The following is a 22,980-nucleotide window of genomic DNA, read 5'->3' as shown; positions in this document are numbered from 1 at the left end:
CTTATCAACCATGCAATGGATGGAAATTAATTTGGGTCTTGTAAATAACAAATTCCTTACTTGGAATCTGTAAAACAATATTCATTAGTCAAGAGCAGAAATCTGAATACTGACTAGAAATGGATATTTGATGATAAGGGAATACTCATTTGGGGGGTGGCAATCTCTGTAGAATTCCTTTTACAGATAGGTACACCCCGAAATATTTACACATGAAAATCTAACGTCAAGGATTTGCCTCCAAATAAGCTGGGGGCAAAGAAGAGGACTAGAAAGGGATGTGGTTAAAGCAAGATCAGCCCTGAGTCGATCACTATTGGTACTGAGGCTTCATGATACTATTCTACTTTTGTATACATCTGAAATTTTCTAAAACAAGAAGTTTAAAAAGTAATACGGGACTTCCTAGGTGGCGCCATGGTTAAGAATCCGCCTGCTGATGCAGGGGATATGGGTTCAAGCCCTGCTCTGGGAAAATTCCACATGTCACGGAGCAGCTAAGCCTGTGAGCTATGACTATTGAGTCTGTGTGCCGCAACTACTGAAGCCCACGTGCCTAGAGCCCGTGCTCTGCAACAAGAGAAGCTACCGCACAATGAGAAGCCGGTGTACCACAATGAAGAGTAGCCCCCTGCTCTCAGCAACTAGAGAAAGCCCGTGCAGCAACGAAGACCCAATGCAGCCGATAAATAAATTAATTAATTAAAAAAAAAAAGTAATACGAGTAGATTTTAAAATACCCACACATCCCACACTGCATGCATCGTTGGGCATAAGAAGAAACAACGATGCCTCAAAAACCATATCCTGCATTTATAATACCTTTTTCTGAGAAGATGCAAATATTTCACACTTATCAGCTATGCCAGGAGCAATGAAGGAAGCAAGACTTGTCACCAGTTTCAAGATGAAGGAAAAGACAGAGGTAAGTGAAAGGGTCAGGGCAGCAGCAGTCAACTGCAGAGACAAGAACCAAGCCCAGTCCTCAGATCAGCACATCCGAAGGCCTCTTCAAAAGGAAAGTGTGACACCACCCTGTGTACTGTTAATCCAAGCTACTCATAGCAAGGTTTTGAACATTCCTTAAAAGAATAATCCTTGTGCTATCCAAGGCCTCAGAAAGTCAAGAAGAGAAATCTGAGATGGTTCCAAACACCTAGTAAGCATGTATTTTCTCCTACTCATTCTTTTGTCAATCACCTTTATAGTGATTATGAGTTTGGGAGGCGAGAGCCAATGGCCAAACTCAGTGAGCAGAAGCAGGGGAGAGGGACTCAGGCTTGATTTCTGCTAGGGTCATTCTGTATCAGCTGTGGGTGATGGACGGAAAGGGAGAGGGGAAATGAGAGGGGAGGGGGAGAGGGTGGAAGGAAAAAAACCAGGAAGGGGAAGGAGGAGGGAGGCAGGCAGATAAGGCAGCCTAACCACATCACAGGGCAGGAAAAAGGCCCAGCTCCTGGCCTGAACCAAGGGACCACAAAAACAATATTCTGGGGATTTTGCAGCCAGGTTATTTTCCTACTTTCGCCAAGTAAGGAGGAATAAAAGAAGGAGAACTCTGTCAATTAAAACCTAAAAGAACATTTTAGAAAATCTGAAAATGTTTGTAATAAGACAAAACTGAAGGACAAGCTAATATTAATCCTATATAAATGCAATTGAACATTACTGGCAAAAGGGGAATGTATACGCCTCAAAAACTTTAGCTAAACAGGAATTAGCAAAAGGGTGACCTCCTTTCTCCCTGTTACATTCCATAACAAACAATAGTCTGTTAAATATTTTAGAGATCATATATTATACAATATTATGAAGACTTTGGTTAAACTAAACTAACTGGAAACCAAGCTTTCTAACACACACTTCAATATGTAAGCAAGTATTATCTCTAAATAATCTTTCACATTTCTAAAGCCAGTGCTAAGCTGTAACTTGGATACTTTTTTCAGGCCTTTATCTTCCCTTTTTAGTGGTGTTGATTTGGCAAGGGGGAAAGGTCTTTTAACTCACTGATTCATTTCCTCCAACAGTGTATAAAGTAGATTTTGAAACTGTATTACAATTGTTATTTCCACACCTCACAAATCCTGTCCTTGCTGCACAAAACCACCACTTTTAAATTCTATGGACACAGTCCACTGTCAAGAAATAGAAAGTACACTTTCTAGTAGGTACTGAATAACATGTAAGTTAATTCACCAAAGGTTTTTATCGCTATCAATGCATTAAAAATAAACTTCACACATATTTCCTAGAAAAAAAATTTTTTCTTTACCAGAAAAGAAATACTCCAGGATTATTTTGTGTTTACAAAACAAAATATGTGGCTCATTGTTGCTTTAAAATTGTCAACATTTGTTTTTGTAAGTATTATTTTTGAAAGTGTGGTACAGTTGGGTCATTATGTGTAATACGTAGTACAATCTTTATTCTAAATTCAAATGTAAATTTTTTTTCATTTATTTATTTATTTATTTATTATTTTTTGGGGGGTACACCAAGTTCAATCATCTGTATTTATACACATATCCCCGTATTCCCTCCCTCCCTCGACTCCCCCCACCCTCCCCGTCCCAGTCCTCTAAGGCATCTTCCATCCTCGAGTTGAACTCCCTTTGTTATACAGCAACTTCCCACTGGCTATCTATTTTACAGTTGGTAGTGTATATATGTCTATGCTACTCTCTCACTTCATCTCAGCTTCCCCCTCACCCCCTGTCCCCCCAACCTCGAGTTCTCCAGTCCATTCTCTGCATCTGCGTCCTTGTTCTTGTCTTGTCACTGAGTTCATCAGTACCATTTTTAGATTCTGTATATATGAGTTAGCATACAATATTTGTCTTTCTCTGACTTACTTCACTCTGTATGACAGACTCTAGGTCTATCCACCTCATGACATATAGCTCCATCTCATTCCTTTTTATGGCTGAGTAATATTCCATTCAAATGTAAATTTTTTAATGTAAAAGATGGTGTGGATTGTGCTCAACTTTAAGATTTAAAACATTTTAAACATAAAAAAGTCTCAAAAAAAAGTTGAGACCTCTGGATAACAATCAAAACATCCATTGTAAGTTTTTCCTAAATACTGAAAACTTTCCATAAGAGAACTACAACAGGTAAATCAGAGAAAGAAAAAAATTGTATGTGAAAACTGTTTATTACTTCCTGACTCTGAATCTCTAATGGGAAGGTTTCAAAGTGTTCAGTTGTCTCTCAGTATCATCTGATGTAGACAGGGTACGAATAATATAATTGTTTACTGAAAATTTGAAAAATACAATGTATTGAACTTGATAAGCAAACTTCAGATTTTAGAGATACTATGTCTTCCTTGCATTATCGATACAAAATAACTCAAACAAATAACAGACCTAATATCAATGACATACTTTCATTTAATAATAATCATGGTTCAACCACCCTATTGAGTTTTTAAAAAAACCTTTGTATGCATCATGTCATCTAACTTTCAGTGAAACCTCCAGAAGTTAGGCAGCTTAGAAATTCACAGAGCTCTACAGATGAGAAAACTGAGGCTGATAGAGGAAAAGTGTACAAGGTCACATATCCTATTTGCCAGCTGCAAATATCCACCATTCCAACATTAAGAAATTCAAGTTATGTGAATAAACAGTGATTGTGTAAACAGTTTTCATAATTGCATAAGGTTAGTTCTCTGCCTACATTTGCAAGCTTCTATTCACAATGGATTATTGCTAATAGATCTGAATTTTATTCTGTGAGCTAAAATAAGGTTAAATGTATCAAATCTAAATGTAAAAGCAAAAAAGAAAAGAAAAAAGAAAAGAAAAGCAATTCAAGTCACATCTCCATGTGCAATTACCTGATTGGTCGATTCTCTTTACTGTCAAAGAGTGAAAAGATGACCTCGAGCTCTTCTCCCAGGTTGGAACACATGAGGCTCTTCATCTGCACAAAGAGGTGGTGACTGCTGGCCTGCACTGGGGTATCTTTCTTCCGATGTCGATGCTCCATCTGAATGACACCGCCCAAAAACATGATTAGCCTGGACTGAATTAAGTAATGGAACTCAACAAACTAATTAGCTGTGGTGTGATTATGATGTCCCGTGTTTTTTTTGTTTTTCGTTTTTTTTTGCTGTGGATTTGCAATCTAGTTGGATGTTAAATTCCAAATTTTCTTCCAACTTCTAAACTATAAAACTGAAGTTTGCAGACCATCGAGGAATCCTGCTTTAAGAAGTTTAGTTTCTCAACCATTAACATTAAAATGATACCAGCTCACTGAGAAGATTTAGGCAGTGTGAAGCTCAAAGGATTCTATTGGTCCCTTGCCAACTCCCAGGGTGAGAACAAATTATTAGTCACTTTTTAAAAATTAGACTAAACTGTATCTAACTGATCATTTCACTGAACAATGTAGCTATGACTTCACATTTCTCATAATTAAAAGTTCTTTTAAAGTATACTAAATTTCAAAACTATGGTGGTTTTCTGAGGCAGGCAATATCAAATGATATTCAATCACTAGAGCAAGAAAATGTTTCTAACTTGCTGTGGAGCTATAGGGAGGCAGACCTAAGAAAGCCAGTGAGGTGTCTAAAGGCAGGACTAGCATCTGTGTCCATCTCTTATTTCTGTCCTTAATATAGCTAGCCTAGGCTATATTTGGTAGGCGGGACCTGAAGTAAGAGTTCCCACAGTTGAGGAAGGAAAGGAATCACCCGTGGTTCCAGGGGTGAAGAGACCAAGGAAATGATCATTTATTCAACATATATTTGTTACGGATCTATTATGTGCCCAGCACTGGGAATGCAATGATGGGTAAACACAGAATTAGCCTGCCTTCATAGAGCTTTTCTACTAGGGGAAGCAGACAGCAACGGAATTGTCACATAAACGGATGGAAAACTACCACTGTTTTAAATGGAGTGCATGGAGGATTTGACTTGTGTCTGGGCAGTAAGAGAAGGCTTCTTGGGAAAGTGACACTTTAGCCAAGAGCTAAAGAGTGAGCAGAAAGTACGAACCATCTAGGAGAACATTTCTCAAACTACTTGCCGTTGAAGACCAGGTTGTTTTTCCCCCTAACCTACCGCAGACTGATATTTTCATAAAATACAATAAAAATGCCATGGCAATGTCAAAATGTTACAAAGATTTCTAAACATTTATTCACCCTTTTTGTACTTGGGCCAATTACAAACATTTCACGGTCCAGCTAGTTCTTGGACCACATTGTGAGCAGAACTGACTCCGGGTAAGAGCACAGGGAAAATACGTAGAAAGGCTGTGAATTAGTAGAACAGGTGTTAAGAATGTGGACAATTATTGCTTTCATAACATAGACTACTAAAGAGGCCACCTCTTGTGGACCACTTGACAATTAAAAAAATATTAATAGTTCAGGGATAAACTCCAAAGGAGTCATATCCTTTGCTTGGGGGTAAGGTACAGAACTCTATGTCTACATTAGCCATCTTTTTATGTTTCTAAACACGGTTCTATAACTAATGACTAACCAAGATCTGAACACACAAACATGCCACTTACAATTATAGATGCAACATAAAATCACCAGAATTTCTTTCATACTTTTATCTTTTAAACTGAACCACTTGAAAAGTAAACGGCTAAACAAAATGCAATTAACCAAATGTATCTATAATCGTTATATAGTCAACAGGTACACTGGATACATCTCTGTAAAAGTGAAGAGTAAGTGCATCTTCTTTTAAAGTGGACCTCAGCATTGTGGTATGTGTTTGCCATAATTACTAGAAAAGGCTTCCTGCAGAGAAATTTGCTAACTAGAAAAAAAAAAAAAGCGTGATTCTGTCTTTTTTTCTATGAAGGCGGCTCTATCTTGTGCTTTAAAAATCCTTTTAACAGGGAAAAGGGAGCATCATACATTCATAAAATTATATCTCTTTAACTTCTTGAGCAGTTTTTTATTTTCTGAAACTGCTAACTTATTTACTTATTTACTTAAACGTTCAGGGTAACAAACCACAAACTGCTATGAAGAAATGAATAACTACTAAAGGCTAGAGTTGGAAAAAAATGTACAAAAACCTTATGAAAAGAACAGACCTCAAAGAGATGTCTGGTCTTTACTTCAAACAGCGTGAACTTCCCAGCATCAATCATGACATTCACTAAAAACTGAGGGGAAAAATTAGCTCCCTTACTCATGCAAAGAATCTAATACATCTAGATCAGTGGTTCTCAACCTTGGCTGCACTTTAGAATCACCAAGAGAGCTTTTAAAAAATACTTATGCCCAGGTCTTATGCCAGAACAATTAAATTAGAATTTCTAGGGGATGGGGGTGCAGACAGCGGTAGTTTCAAAAGCTCCCCAGGTGATTCTAATGTGCAATGAGGGCTGAGAATCACTGATTGAGATCATGTGTAGAGAGATGCAAATCCTAGCCGACTGAAAAATGTATTGTTTCATCTTTTGTATAATTACTGCCTTGGAACATCTGGTCTTTGCATTCACACTAGTAATAAGCTCTCCTGATTCCACCATTATACATGTGACATGGGTCCTCACAAATGGCACTGAAATCTCCTCCCTTCCCTTGCCCACCATCCTCCCAAGGCTGAGATGGATTTGAACTTAACTAGGTTACGATGACTTGTTTATCTTTTGGTGATTCACTACTTTCAGGAACTGCTAAAAATAACTCTGTGACGATATTATTACAATAGCAAAATTAAAAAGGCACGTCCAATTGGGAGACTGGGATACCACATTGTACACTCTAAATATACGCAGTTTATTGTCTGTTAACTGTATCTCAATAAAAGTTCTTTAAAAAAAAAAAAGGCACGTCTGCACTTCAAGAGCTATGATTTGGTAGTTAAAACATACAGACAAAATTCCATCTGAAAAAATATATGGTTACAAGGCAACTAGCAGTTACTCTAAATGTGCTTGCAGTTTAACTAGACCTTTGCTTAGGAAAAGAAACAGATGCATTCCAAAGATTTATTAAAGTGATGTGAATTTTTAATCCTCACTAGTGCATTAATTACTGGATAAACTGTCCACACCAGGTTTCTCACCCTCAGCACTACTGACGATTTGGGCTGGTTACTTCTCTGTTGTGGGGGCTGTCCCGGGGTTTGTAGGATGTTTAAGATCTTTTTCTGGCATCTACCCAACAGATATCGGTAGTACTTCTCCCCATCCTCCTCTCCACACTATCCCCAATTGTGACAATCAAAAATGTCTCCAGACATTGCCAAATGTACCCTGTTCTCTGCTTGAGAACTACGGGCCTACCTACTAAGTATCACAAAGCAAGCAGCTAACATGAACTTATAAAAACCGAGAAAGGTTCCTAAAAAGATATTCCTTGTGCACAAATAACCAAAGAATCCAGCCAATAAGGTCCTCTTTATTTATAGAAAGACTGAGATGTGGTCGTTGGCAGTAAACCAAATGTTCCAAGTGGACATATGTTAACACTGTGAGGTTTAGCACATTTTACTGCTTAGATGAACATAATTAGGTGAGAAAGATCTGCTAACAAGGCTATCAAAACAAGGCTTTTTTTTTCTAATGATGCAATATGGGGTTAAGATGCAAACACCTGTGTTTCAAATATGACACAAAGAAGACACAGTAAAAGAAGTGGCAACAATGAATCCACCATCCTGTGCTGGGGCATTTTACCTCCATGCCATGATCCCTGATCCACGAGTGACAAATCATATCCCCACCCCCACCACGAGGGATTGGTGGTGGTGCCTGCCAACTTTCCCTGGTGAAGTCAACATTCAGTCACGTTTACCTTGCATAGAGAGAAGGGCCAGTGCTGCAGAGAACCTGATTATTGCTGGGCCAGGACATAAACAGGAACTTGAAACTGTCTTAAAGAAAATACATGTCCTTCTGAAGCTTATCATCATTTGGGGTTTTCTTGGGCTATTGTCTTTGGTTGAGAAAAAGTAAAATGCAATCACTATGAAGGAGAAATTACCATTTCATGTAAAATCACAATGCTTTATTTTCCTCATCTGTCAAATGAAGATTGTGGACTAGGTTCTGAGCCATGAAATAAGAAAAACTTCCTCCCATGGCAGTCTTTGCTAACCAGTCACAGACCGGGAACTTTCCTGGTAGCAAAGTGGTTAAGAATCCACCTGCCAATGCAGGGGACACAGTTCAATTCCTGGTCTGGGAAGATGTCACATGCCATGGAGCAACTAAGCCTGTGCGCCACAACTACTGAGCCTGTGCTCTAGAGCCCACAAACCACAACTACTGAGCCCATGTGCTGCAACTATTGTAGCCCATGCACCCACAGCTCATGCTCCACAACAAGAGAAAGCACCTCAATGAGAAGCCCGCACACCACAACAAAGAGTAGCCCCTGCTTGTTGCAACTAGAGAAAAGCCTGTGCACAGCAACGAAGACCCAAAGCAGCCAATAAATTAATTAATTAATTAATTTTAAAAATCACAGCCCAGATAAGACCCCAGAATTTAATCAACATAATACTCCCAGGGGGACTTCCCTGGCAGGTCAGTGGTTAAGGCTTTGCCGTCCAATGAAGGGAGTGCGGTTTCCATCCCTGGTCAGGGGAGGCGCTGGGATCCCATATGCTTTGAGGTCAAAAAACCAAAACATAAAACAGAAGCAATATTGTAACAAATTCAAAGGACTTTAAAAATGGTCCACATCAAAAAAAAAACCTTAAAGCAAAAAACAAAAACATAACACTCCCAGCAGCCACCACTAACAAATTTTAATGTTGAAAGAGATGAAAGCAATTTTCCATCCTATATATGACAATAGGTGAGAAAAATAGAAATAAAATCACACGCATACAAAATCAAACTAGGAAAAATAAAACATATTTGTGTCAGACACTGTTAGTTGCTTATCAAATATTTGACATCTCTAGTTAAATATGGGGATGTGACTGTGTTCTGTCCAATGAAATAAAAGTGTAAGTATTGTGTGGAATTTCCAGGAAGGCTCATTAAAGTAGCTGAGTCAACAGAGAGAAATCTTTCTCCTTTCTACTGCTGGAGAGGCATGTAATGGCTACAACTCTTGCAGCTATGTTGTACTTTAAAGCATCCTTGATGGTGCAGCGTTTTTTGCTTATGACATCATGAAATCACAAACAAGCCCAGGACCTCCTGACTCTGGGCTTGCATACTGTAAAAGAGAAATAAATTTCCATCATGTCTAAGCCTCTATTATTTATTTATTTCATTGACACTGCCAAATCTAATCTTAAGATTTAGCATATAAGGTAGCGATTATTCTTGCCACCTTGCCTCTCTAATAAAGATGAAATAAAGATGAGAAAGGAATAAAAACTGACTGAATGCTTTGGTGCTTTGGAAACATTATCTGTCAGGGAATTTAATCTTCCTAACAAACACGATAAGAGTTATTTCTCCATTTAATAGACAAGCGATGGGAAAAGATGGCGGCAAAGCAGAGGGACATGGAATGCATCCCTTTCCACAGATGCATTGGGAACGCACCAAGAGATGCAATAAATCCCACAGAGAACCAACTGAACACAAGCAGACGACCTTGGACACCAGAAAGGACTGCAAGGATTCCGACATAACCGGTAGGGAGGCATCTACGAGGGCTCAAAGAGGGTGAAGCGGCTGAGCTGTGGCAGACGGGAGGGAGTGAGAAACACATGGAGGGTCCGCACCACAGCTCAGCATTCCCGGACTGAGACGTTGATTCACAGCTGAACAGAGGGTCCGAGAGCGGGAGCGTGGGAACCGGAGAGCTGGTTCAGGGTGAGAAAAATTGTTGCCAGTAAGGTGACAGACCGAGAGGACAGGAGGGAAGAGGTCTGCGGCGAGGAGAGGAGTGCCTGCCCCTGAGAGGTGCCCGGCCATGATGGCAGCTGGATGCTGCAGGCTCCTGGGCAGGGGGGTGGGGGTGGGGGGAGGAGCTGCAGGCATAGCCTCTCTCTCTCTTTCAGCACCTGCACCAGGCAGTGGAGGGACCCCTGTGGACCACCTAAGGCACTCAAGATAACAGGCACCCTCAGGCACTCGGGCGGGGCTAGCTTAAAACCCCTTGGAACGCCAGCAGCAGGGAGGCTGCTGAGAACAAAGAAGCCCGGAGAGAGACCCAACTCTGAGACATTGTGTTTACACCTGAGCCACTGGCGTCCCTCTGCAACAGGCACCTCCAAGCCCAAGTGAAATGACAGTGTGCCACTGCTCACTCACTCCCAGGGGAAGGAGCCACTATTGTACCCTCTCCCTCCCCACACACCACCACTTACAGACAAACAATAAAGGAAGCTCTGCTGCTCACAGAATAATACAAAAAACCCAAGGCAAGTAGAAGGACACTTACAGCTGAGACTCTAAGGAAACAGAAATATTAGTATCAATTCTACTGAACTGGTCCATTCTGGAATCAGTTTCAGTGTTGTTGTTTTTTTTTTTTTTTATAAATTACGATCACAGTCCTAAGGGATCTACAAGTTTTATAACATATTTTTTTATTCTATTTTTTATTCTATTTTTATTTTTAGCCTTTTAAGGAGGCAAAAGATCGGTATGCAGAAAACTTTAAGATATTGATGAAAGAAATCAAAGACGATACAAACAGATGGAAGGACATACCGTGTTCCTGGATTGGAAGAATCAACATCGTGAAAATGACTGTACTACCCAAAGCAATTTACAGATTCAATGCAATCCCGATCAAATTACCAATAGCATTTTTCACAGAACTAGAGCAAGAAATCTTACGATTTGCATGGAAACGCAAAAGACCCCGAACAGCCAAAGCAATCCTGAGAAGGAAAAATGGAGTTGGTGGAATCAGGCTTCCTGACTTCAAACTATACTACAAGGCCATAGTGATCAAGACAGTATGGTACTGGCACAAAAATAGAAAGGAAAATCAATGGAATAGAATAGAGAACTCAGAGGTAAACCCAAACACATATGGGCACCTCATCTTTGACAAAGGAGGCACAAATATACAATGGAAAAAAGACAGCCTCTTCAATAAGTGGTGCTGGGAAAATTGGACAGCAACATGTAAAAGAATGAAATTAGAACACATCCTAACACCATACACAAAAATAAACTCCAAATGGATTAAAGACCTACATGTAAGGCCAGACACTATCAAACTCCTAGAGGAAAACATAGGCAGAACACACTATGACATCCATCAAAGCAAGATCCTTTTGGACCCACCTCCTAGAATCATGGAAATAAAATCAAGAATAAACAAATGGGACCTCATGAAACTTAAAAGCTTTTGCACAACAAAAGAAACCATAAACAAGACAAGAAGGCAACCCTCAGAATGGGAAAAAGCAGTTGCCGATGAAACAATGGACAAAGGGTTAACCTCCAAAATATACAAACAGCTCATGAAGCTTAATATCAAAAAAGCAAATAACCCAATCCACAAATGTGTGGAAGACCTAAATAGACATTTCTCCAAAGAAAACATACAGATGGCCAACAAACACATGAAAAGATGTTCAACATCACTCATCATCAGAGAAATGCAAGTCAAAGCCACAATGAGGTATCACCTCACAATGGTCAGAATGGCCATCATCACAAAATCGGGAAACAACAAATGCTGGAGAGGGTGTGGAGAAAAGGGAACTCTCCTGCAGTGTTGGTGGGAATGTAAGTTGGTACAGCCACTATGGAAAACAGTTTGGAGGTTCCTTAAAAAACTAAAAATAGAACTACCATATGATCCAGTAATCCCACTCCTGGGCATATACCCAGAGGAAACCATAATCCAAAAAGAAACATACCATAATGTTTATTGCAGCACTATTTACAATAGCCAGGACATGGAAGCAACCTAAATGCCCATCAACAAATGAATGGATAAAGAAGATGTGGCATATATATACAATGGAATATTACTCAGCCATAAAAAAGAATGAGATGGAGCTATATGTAATGAAGTGGATAGACCTAGAGTCTGTCATACAGAGTGAAGTAAGTCAGAAAGAGAAAGACAAATATTGTATGCTAACTCATATGTATGCTAACTCATATGTATGGAATCTAAAAATGGTACTGATGAAAGTGACAAGACAAGAATAAGGACTTAGATGCAGAGAATGGATTGGAGATCTCGAGGTTTGGGGGGGTGGGGGGTGAAGGGGAAGCTGAGACGAAGTGAGAGAGTAGCACAGACATATATATACTACTAAGTGTAAAATAGATAGCCAGTGGGAAGTTGCTGTATAACAAAGGGAGTTCAGCTCGATGATGGGTGATACCTTGGAGGACTGGGATGGGGAGGGTGGGGGGCAGTAGAGGGAGGGAGGGGATACGGGGATATGTGTATAAATACAGATGATTGACCTTGGTGTACCTCAAAAACTGGTACAAGAGTGTAAAGCAATTATATTCCAAAAAGAAAAAGAAAAAAAAAAATAGACTAGGAAACAGAAGCTCTGAAAGATTTAGCAATAAGTCTGAGAGAGCTGGTAGAAGAAAGAGATGAAATTCGAATCTGTTTTTTTGGATCTATACCCATGGTCTTCTCATAATACCATAATAACTTCAAAATCATTCAGTGATTGCTTGTTATGTGCAAAGCACTGCACGAGATTATTTTGGGCATAACAGAGGAAGTATTAATGAAAGACACGGTGCCCACTCTAAAGAAACTTCAAATTGAATGGGATATTAAAACAAAAGTGAGAGACCCAAACTTCAACCGTGTTTTTGTCCTGTGCCTGATACTCTGCTTAGCACCAATGCCACAGAGGGGTGCAGCACAAAACATCACTCTCAAGAAGCTCAATGTAAAGGAAAATCTCCACAGAAACAGAATTTATTTCAGCTGACATAACGAGCTGTAGATAATCTGAACAGATTAATGAAGAAGGGAAAAACTGAAAGCAGTATTAAGAATTGTTTTCCCAAATCAGACATACGCCTGATGGATTTACTGACGACTTTTTCCCCTATGTTTTTCAGACCATCTCAGGTCAAGAATAATCTGCGAGTCTATGAAGAATGCTCTAAGCTTGGGAAACTACCCTCAAAGAGGCAGCGTCTTCCAAAAAGGAGTCTCCTATTTACCACAGTCACCACTCCTTGGAACATTATGGTAAGATGCAGCAGTCACTAGAGCAAAGCAAAATTGCACCTGGGATCATGGCTTCTTTGATTTGAGGTTTTAAAATAGCTTAGTGAATATCTAGAGATTAGGTAAACGTTACAAAAATATGAAGAAAATGAGGATAAATATAAGGCAGATGGGACCAGATGGTGGGGAACGTAGATGCCAGGTAAATAATTGGACTTTAACCTACCATGTAACTGGGAAAAAAACTCACGTCATGAGTGATGCCATGATGGGCAAAATTCTCAAATATCTCAGGATGATGAACAAGCTTCGGCACTTAGGAATGGCCTGGGGTTTGGGAGGGGTGGGGGATAAGTCTAGCACTGGAGCCCAAGGAAGAGATACTTTCAGGAGCCTGTGCATCCAGGGATTACGGGGCAGGGACAGGAGCTAACATGTGGATGGGCACTAACTGGAAACCATTAGTCACAACAATGTCCTGAACCACAACAGATCAATATGTATGACTTGTAAGCATTTCACTAGACTAGCCAAAGTACAAAGATCTGCAAAATAAAACTTAAAACTTCTTTGGTTCTACTTCCTAGTGTCTGGGAGTTGAGGGCCCAGCTGGAACGTCAGGTCACTCTGAGATGGGTAAATTATCTCAGTTTTGTACTTGGGGCATGGTCACCTCAGCTCTCAATTCTCTTTACTTGCTCTACATTCAACCTGGAACATCCTGTTCTTACGAAATCAGGCAAGTAGAAGAGTGTCATGGAAACCACAATATGAGCAGTGAGGCCGGGAGCCAAGGATCCCTATACGTACCAATCGGTAGAGCTCAGTAATGCTGATGTCCTCTGGATCCACCATCGCATACTCTTTCCTAGGCACCAGGTCCAGTCCCAGTTGTCTAGAAAACAAATTGCAAACATTTGGGAGAAAAGTCACCTCGATAGAATATATTAAAAATAATTACTGTATCACCCTGAAATTCAATACATCACCCACCATGCTTCTCTCACCTATATATTTTTTTTTCACCTATATTTTTTACCTTATATTAACTTCTTACTGTGGTTGGAATAAGTAACTAGGCTGAACACTGGTCATAACATGAGAAACAGAAGATGACAAAGGCAGGTAAACGAGGGTTGGGTGGGGACGGGCTGGCACTCTTGGTGGAGTGCTTCCGCCAGTGGGGGCCTTTGTGCTCTACGGTGGGGAAACAGCACCTTGCAAACTCTTACCACTGAAACCCTTCCTCATTGTACTGGGGTAGCAACTAGGGGTAGATATAACTTTGTTCTAGAAAACAGAGTTGAGGAGAGGGAAGTGTAGCCTTTAGGATTTGACCTGGCACCAAAATACCAGTTATATCCACGGTTAACATATTTCCACTGGGAATCTCTGGCAACACGTGCATGGTCCTCATTCTGGGGTCAGTCATTAGGAGAAACTCAGTAAAGGAAGAGGACAGAAATCGGGGCAGCATAGGTCTAGGCCTGGGGTAGCAAAAAATGGCTTAATCTCTTGTGTCAGGTTTCATTGTGGCTGATATGTGAATTACTGTGCTAAAAAAACATTCTAAGATTATATCCAGTCTTAGAGGGACCAAGTATGGTAACAGATTTGTGATGTCTTACCATGGACAGAGGAAAATGAGTATAATCCTGTCAGTTTCCCTCTAGTGACCTTGATAACATGCTCCTCTGCAGGCATCCACCTTACTACACTGATATCAATGCTATATAATTCTACTCATCTCAGCCACACACGACCATCCCAAAGGCTTCACAATGTCTCTCTACCAGACTGCCCTCAATTACCCCACTCTAGGTCTTATGCCTAATTCTGAGGATACTTTTCTCTACATCCCTTTCACATCATTACTCTCTCTACCATGGAAGCCTTCCAGCACGGCATTTTCAATTATACACCCACAGCTTTCTCACTTCTGCATTTTAAAAAGATCCTAAAATTCTGTGACCTCCCCAAAACCTCATTAGAGGTTTCATAAGTAAAAACCTCTTATTAATTCAGCACCTACTTCAGCCAGGTACCTCCCTGGCCACCCTGAGACATTGTTGATTTTAAGATTACGAGACTGTGGCCTTCTTGTCAGCAGGAGTTGGCTTTTAGATACTAAAACAGTTTCTGGCTTTTTTTCAATTATGTTTCTCCTTGAGAAACTTAAAAATCACACTCCCATTCTCTAATTTTTGGTAAACTTTCAAAGCACAAACACTAATTTATTTTCAAAATACTCATGTTTCCCTGTTAGCGACTGAATTGTGTCCTCCCAAAATTTGTATGTTGAAACCTTAACCCCAATATGACTATATTTGGAGAGAGGGACTATAAGGAAATAACATAGGTGACGTGAGGTCATATGGGTGAGGCCCTAATCCCACAGGACTGGTGTCCTGAGAAGAAGAGGAAGAGACTCCAGAGATTTCTCTCTCTCCATGCAAGCACAGAGGGAAGGCCACACAAGGACACAGCAAGAACTGGCAGCCGTCTGCAAGCCAGCAAGAGAGCCCTCACCAGAAACAATTTGCTGGCACCTTCAAGGACTACTAGCCTCCAGAATTATGGGAAAATAAGTGTCTGTTGTTTATACCACCAGGTCTGCGGTATCTTGTTATGGCAGCCTGAGCAGACTAATAAATCCCTCTTTGCTATACCCCATCAGGGATTCTGATAGAACCTGTTCCCCATTCTCTATCCCGTCCCAAGAGAGAACCACACATTAAAATGTAAGATATCAAACAACATCAGGTCAATATTACTGAGGAAAGATTATCTAGCAAAAGAAGGAGAATACAGTATACCTCATTTCATCCCACTTTGCAGATACTATGTTTTTTTTTTACAAGTTGAAGGTTTGTGGCAACCCTGTGTCAAGCACACCTATTGGAGCCATTTTTCCAACAGCACTTGCTCACTTCATGTCTCTGTGTCACATTTCGGTAATTCTCAAAATATTTTAAACTTTTTCATTATTACATTTGTTGTGGTGATCTGTGATGTTACTATTTTAATTGCTGTGGCATTTTTTTTAGCAACAGAGTACTTTTAAATTAAGGTATGTATATTTTTAAGACATATTGCCATTGCACACTTAATAGACTACAGTACAGCATAAACATGGTTTTTACATGCACTGGGAAACCAAATAAAATTTGAGACTTGCTCTATTGCAGTGGTCTGGAACCAAACCTGTAGTATCTCTGCCGTGTGCCTGCATACAACCACATGTGCGTCAGGGCACCTGCCTCCTTCCCCACAGCATGTTCCATGAGAAGCTGCCCTACTATACTCTCTCCTGGGAGGGGCAGGGGCGGCTGAAGTAGTCTAGTCCTCTGACCACCTCCCCTTCCCGAGCCACACCTGACTGGCCCACAGATAGGCACCTGACCAAAGGACAAACAATCCCTGGACTGGCCATCGGCTCATGAGTGGCTGGTATAAAATGCTCAGTGTGAATAGGAATAACTGATACTGGCTGTTAAAGAGATTCCCTCATTGAGAATTTGAACCTGGAAATTCCCACAGCATCAGCCGTCTGAGAAACATGAAGGACAAGTGACCTACATCAATACAGAACAAGTGAGTCAAAACCAACTCCAGCAGCAGAGGTGCTGGAGTAGGTGGGGGATCCAGAACCTTCCACAGCTTTGGGGCCCCAGGAGCTGGTGGTTTGCAAATCTCTTCCACTCACAAGGCTTGGATTGTTCAACCTCTTCTGGCTTTCTGGAGTCCTGATTATGTGAAGAGAGTTTTATCTGTTTCTATTTTGTTCGGTTAATCCTTAGGTATAGCCTTAGGATAACCCCTCTATTGTGTGAGGTTTCTGAGAAGAGGAGCAGGACAGTGCTCTAAAAAACAAGAAGAAACGAGGCAAAGAAGGAAGGAACAACATGGAAGGAGAGGACACAGGTGATGGGAAGCCAGCAGGGGAAAGGCAGAGGGACGGCAGTTAGTTTTATATTAACTCAGTCGCTGAACTGCTCTGGGACCTCAGGAAGGAAGGAAGAATTGATTCTCCTTCCTGTATCATCATCACAGGAAAGTCAAAGGACAGCACAGGATTCCACGGAGAACAGAGACAGGTGCCATTTTCTTAACTCTGAAGCTTCCAGGGGAGAACACGTCTTCTGATGGCCCCATTAGGGAACAAGACGGATTATTCTCTCCTCCTCTCAAGTTTTCTCCACCTAGAGGGCTTCTCCTCACCACTCTTCAATGGTTTGACACACAACTGGAGACGGAACACATCCTTCACTTATGTTCATCCTGAGATCTACGTGCTGATAGATCATTTTGGAGAATGATTTAGTTTAATATGCAAGAGAATTACCTATATTTGCTTTCCACTTTTGCTTTTCCATTCAGTAAGGAAACTAATTTATATTTAAAGGGATACAGTCAATGCACAATTGGTAAGCTGTAAGTCATTTTAAATAAGTTGTCAAAGAAATTGAAAGCAAACAGAATGAGACCTCAGGAAATGCATGGATTTGAGGGTGAGCTAAGTAAACTATACTGTTCACTTTCATGTATTAATGTTTTACCAACTTATCAGAAATTAGGCATAGAACTGCCCAAAGTACAAGCTAGAACTTACGTGAGTCAAAACTGAGCCATGATTCAGTCGTAATTCATGTTTTTCCCTCCTTTCCCTTCCTTCTGTCATCATCTTCCTTTCTGAAACTGAAAAAGTATCATCTTCTTGCCTGCTCTATATTTCTAAGCTATTTTTGAGAAGCTAACTTCATCCAACTTTCTTCCTATTTACAAACTAGTCTTTTAAAGCAGGACCAGCACAATGACTAAGAGCCAACATAATTCAGAGAAAGCTCAAAGTTTTTTCAAAACAAAAAAGCAACACATGAAAGATGGGCAGCCTAGGTCACGGTCAAACAGTCTTCAGATCTACCCCTCAAAGTGCTACCCCATCTCACACAGTGAGACCGGAAGCTCCACGCATGTGGCTGGCAAACTGTCTCTCTCAGGAAGTGCTATGTGCTTTGAATCGTATGCCCTGGAGTGGAAAGGGGCCTTGGATCTCTTCTGGCTCAACTTACTCCTTTGACAAGTGAAGAAACTGAAGTCAAGGAGGGCTCAGGAATTTGCCTCACATCTTTAAAGGGCAGAGTTCCTAGTGCAATGTCTTGCTGCATTCCACACATGCTCTTGGTTTTGATTTCCCATAAGGAGTGAATCTCCCTGAGATAAATGAATTAGGGCTACTTTCCTGATTGTCTATAAAAGGATGAAGGGCACAGCTCACTCAATGAAATACCAGGACTCTGGATGAGACGTCTTCCCACCTGTAGTTTGTGATGTCTTGGCAGGAATCAAAACTGCCTTCTGATAAAGCAACTTCCTATGATTAGAGGAAGCAGTGCTCTCACTTCAAATCAGTTTTTCCACATTTAGTAAGAGGCAGATTTATCTGTGGCATACCTTTTACCGCCTTCTCCTTTTCTGTCGGCTTCTCTTCCATTCTGTTGCCCTAAGATCCTCTGAAGGTCCAAATAGCAAATGGGGATTTGGGGAGAGGAAAGGGAGGGAGGCTATGACCTTGTAGGATACTGAGGGACCACTTACCTTCCTTAAACTTAAGTCATACAAGCCTAACATCATAGTCACAGCTGGCTTATTCTAATTTCTCACCCATATATTAACATGCATACTTAGCACAATATCAGCCTTCATCAGAGCTTTAAGTGATTAGATTTACTATTTAAAGTGCTTGGCTGTTATTTTAGATTAGTCACTCACAGTTTTATTTGAAAGTAAATCTTGATCAAGAACAGCTTTTGACTGAGTTCTCCCAAGTAGCTGCTCAAAGAGACTAATAAACATGCACAGGCAGAATCAGGGCAATAAGGAGAGCGACCCCACCCCCACCCCCACCCCGGACCTATCCTGAGACTTTTAACAGAATCTATTGGCATTAGTGTTTCCTTCCAGAGTACACGGACGACCTATGACCACAATACAGAAAAGGAATATATTTAGAAGGAAATTCACATGCCAAACCTAAAGCCTTTTTGAAACAAGATGATGTCATATCTGATTGACCCCAGGGAACACTTTGCATTTCATGACCACTTGCACACTGTCAGAGCACACAGGGCAGCAGAGAACCAACAACGTCTTGGGACCCTAGAGGATATGGTCCTCGACTCACCACTGACAGTTTGCACTAAGCTCCCCAAAGGGGAACGCCTCCTTTGGTGTTTTCCAGAGATACGACTGCAGAATGGCTCACACCTCTGTGGCACTCGCATTGGTCAGGTTCAGCCACCAGAGACTGCCCCCTCGGTGGCCGGTACTCACTCATTGCCCCAGTCCAGGCGGGCGGTGATGTGGCGCTTCACGTCCTTCATCCGGTCGTGGGTGAGATGCCCCACCAGCACCTGCCGCCGCAGATCCAGGATCTCATTCATGATGTGCCAGAGCCGGTGGAAGAGATCGCCTTCATTTCTCTAGGAAACAGGCAAATGTGGAGATTCAGTGGCCAGTCTCTGAGACATGGGGTAACCATGGGGGCGGGGGGGCACGTCTGGCTTACCCTCTATATGCTGGCCACTCTGTGGATAGATTCTGTTAACAGACATACTCACCTCTCGGGTCCTTAAACGCACTCAGTGCTCTACATGCTTTCGTTCCGTTTCCCAACGCTGCTCTCCTGCCCCAGAATCCAGCTTGACTTCTCAAACTCCCCAACACAGACATTGTGTCCCAGGGTCCTCACTACGCCTCCATACTCAAGCTTGGCCTGGTCTCTGGCTTTACATACTTTGCTTCCTTTTCTACCTCAAATCCTCTTTCTTTAGCTCCATCCAATTCTACTATATTTCCAGACTCCAACTGACTTCCACCTCCTTCAGGAAGTCTTCCCGTGACAACTCCTACTCACATTCTTTTTTCCCTTCTCTGAAGCATGGCTGTGTGTAATTAAACCCAATTCAATGGAAAACATTGTCTTCCAATTATTTCTTACATGTTGGTCTTAATGCTTTAACTGTGTTCCCATCAGAAGTTGGGTACACAGAAGGCTCTCACACTCCTTCATTGATGTATTTTCACTGGTGGGTATTTAGACTTAAAATGTTTTCTTTCTTACTTGTTAAGCATTCATGTAAATTCAGGCTAATCTCCTGTGAAATTCATCAAGCGAGGAGGCTTAGTTGGAAAGACAACCGGTTAAACTCCTGGCTTCAAACCTTGGTTTTGTGACTTACTAGTTTTACAGGCTTTGAGTATGGGTTTTGCCATCTGTGTAACAGGCACAGTACTAACTTCCTGTAAGGTTATTTGATGGATTAGAGATAACATTTGTGAAGAGCGCCCCATAGGACAGTGATTAAGAGCACAGACTTGAAAGACAAACTACCTTAATCTGCTTTCTAATTTTTCCCTTTACGGACTGAAAAACCTTTGGCAATGGTATTAACCTCTTTGTACTTATTTTCTTATCTGCAGAATGGCTATCATAGTACCTATCTCATAGACTTGTTATGAGGATTGATGACTTCATATACTAAAACTCCGAGAACAATGCTTGGCCTAGAATAAATATCATGCAAGTATCAACTGTTACTAATGCTGTTATCATTATGGTTTTGATCCAGAATAAACCCTCTTATAAATATTGTGTCTTTATCAAAATCTAAGTGTATGTCTCTTACCCAGAGATATTTAGGGTAAACCTTTTACACGTATTTCATCTTTCATCAACGCTTCATCCTTCTTAAGCAGAAGCCATGCTTTTACTTTCTACAAAAATTATTAGTAGGCTATATGAATAGTGGTACGACAGTATTGAGATTATCATTCATCTAAAGTCTTCTACAGAGATAAGCTGCCAGAAATACCAAGTTCTGTGTAATGGGTAAAGACGGTCAGTCACAACATTCTTTTTTTCTTTTTTTAAAGTAGTGATGAATCTTCTGCTTTATCAATGCTTGATGGCTAGAAGCGTTTTCGTGCACTGTGCATGTTAGACAATGTGCCAGCTGACCAAGAAGCATTCTCCATGACACCATCCCTGATCCACTGAGACATACACAATCTTGCTCTCAACTCCTACAGCACTCTCTTGAGCCTGTTCTTCCATGACCTCTCATTCTTAACTCATGTTATACACTCCCATACAGGTCATTACAAGGGCGCTGAAATGCAATACTCTTATAAGTCTCTGGTCAGTGTCTGTGTTCTTCACCTGGTGGAAGCTCCCAACCACAATGGCTGAGACTGCCCTGTGTAGTCTCAGCAGCTGGAGAATGAAGGAACACCTTCATTTATAGGCGTTAGTTTTGGTGGATCTTGAGAAGTGCGTTCTGTTTAGACCATATAAAAGAATAAGAAGGCAAGATCAAGAAAAACTTGAGGATGGACCTGGAGATTATCATACTAAGTGAAGTAAACCAGACAGAGAAAAACAAATATATGATATCACTTATATGTGGAATCTAAAAAAATGATATAAATGAATTTACGTACAAAACAGAAAGAGACTCACAGACATAGGAAACAATTATCAAAGGGGGAAAGGGGGGGATAGATTAGGAGTTTGGGGTTAACAGACATACTTCTATATATAAAACATAAACAACAAGGACCTACTGTATAGCACAGGGAACTATATTCAGTATCTTGTAATAACGTATAATGGAAAAGAATCTGAAAAAGAATATATATATGTATGTGTATATATATATATACACATACACATACACACACATATACATATATAACTGAATCACTATGCTGTTCACCTCAAACTAACACAACATTGTAAATCGACAATACTTCAATTAAAAAATTAATTTAAAAAATTAAAACTCAAAGTAAAAAAACCTGAGGAACTCCGTGGTCAGAAAGAAAAGCCCACTTGAGTCTAAGAATTACATGAGGAAGATATAAAATAAGTCAAATCTCATGCAGCCAGGGAGACAGCCAGCTCCACTGAAAACGACTGTCAGAGTGTGAAAGTCACCTGTCCTGCTCTTGGAGAAGGTGTTCTACAGTTTTCCAGAAGGATGGACTTGATTTCCTAATAACATCACCTCTAGTTCCTAAGTTTAAGAGAACATTGAGCTGAGAAGAAGTCAGATCCTTTATAAAAAGGAAAACCAGTTGGTCTGCTTTCCCTCTCGGGAAGAAATGGAAGGAACAGTGACATACTGCAGCCCTGACCAGCGAACCCTCCCCACTAACGCATGAAAAACAGTACATATCTGTTTTGACAGCTAGTCAGAAAATGATGCTTCTTTAAAAAATGGATTTTAAAAACTTGATAGTTATGAAGACTATTCAGGAAATATGAAAAATATTTTTGATATATGGTTAAATGAAAAAGGTAAGGTACAATATTAAACACTTAAAATAGAAAAATACCTAAACATTTTTACAACATATCAGAAAATTTCTGCAATATTTATCTGCAAAAAGTGAACGGTAAATAAGCATTTTAGTGTTGTAGAGAATGGGTAAGCTTTGATTTGCCTCAAGATGAAAATAATAAAATTTTTGGAGCAGCAGACCTCAATTTAGAGCCAGGCTTTCCCACTTAGCAAGGGACTCTGGATAGATTATCTTTGATGAGATTCAAGAATAAAAACTTCCTGGCAGAGTCCCAGGGAAGAGAGATGTGAAATACCCAGCCGAAGGCCTACACAAAAATACTTGATAAAAGATGGCTGTTGTATTTCTCCTAAACTTTTTGTGGTTAGATTACTGATAGTTTATTAAAGGACATTATTTTATTTTAAAGGACATTATTTAGGCCCTTATCAATGTTACTAAAAAGAGCAAACAGCATTTCTCAAGTATCTGCCATGTGTTTTTTTTATGCTAAATGTCCCACATATATTAAGTACATCTCATATACTGCTTAAAATT

At 40.4% G+C, this 22,980-nt stretch overlaps 1 protein-coding gene across 8 annotated transcripts in view; it reads right to left on the bottom strand.

Annotated features, from left to right (window-relative positions):
* DOCK4 (dedicator of cytokinesis 4) overlaps nt 1-22,980 on the bottom strand; it is a 444,122-nt gene that overhangs the window by 225,648 nt on the left and 195,494 nt on the right. For 7 of the 8 annotated variants that reach the window (XM_057733986.1, XM_057733987.1, XM_057733988.1 and 4 more), the window contains exons 6-8: nt 19,411-19,559; nt 13,888-13,972; nt 3,848-3,999 (exon numbers count right to left, since the gene is read on the bottom strand). In XM_057733986.1, the coding sequence (XP_057589969.1) occupies nt 3,848-3,999; nt 13,888-13,972; nt 19,411-19,559 (386 nt within the window). Of the gene's footprint in view, nt 1-3,847; nt 4,000-13,887; nt 13,973-17,689; nt 17,734-19,410; nt 19,560-22,980 lie in introns of those variants that run through there. The other variant, XM_057733991.1, reaches the window with a different exon arrangement.

Source organism: Hippopotamus amphibius, chromosome 4 (assembly GCF_030028045.1).
Source record: "Hippopotamus amphibius kiboko isolate mHipAmp2 chromosome 4, mHipAmp2.hap2, whole genome shotgun sequence".
Lineage (NCBI taxonomy): Eukaryota > Metazoa > Chordata > Mammalia > Artiodactyla > Hippopotamidae > Hippopotamus > Hippopotamus amphibius.
This window is presented reverse-complemented; position numbering and strand designations above follow the sequence as displayed.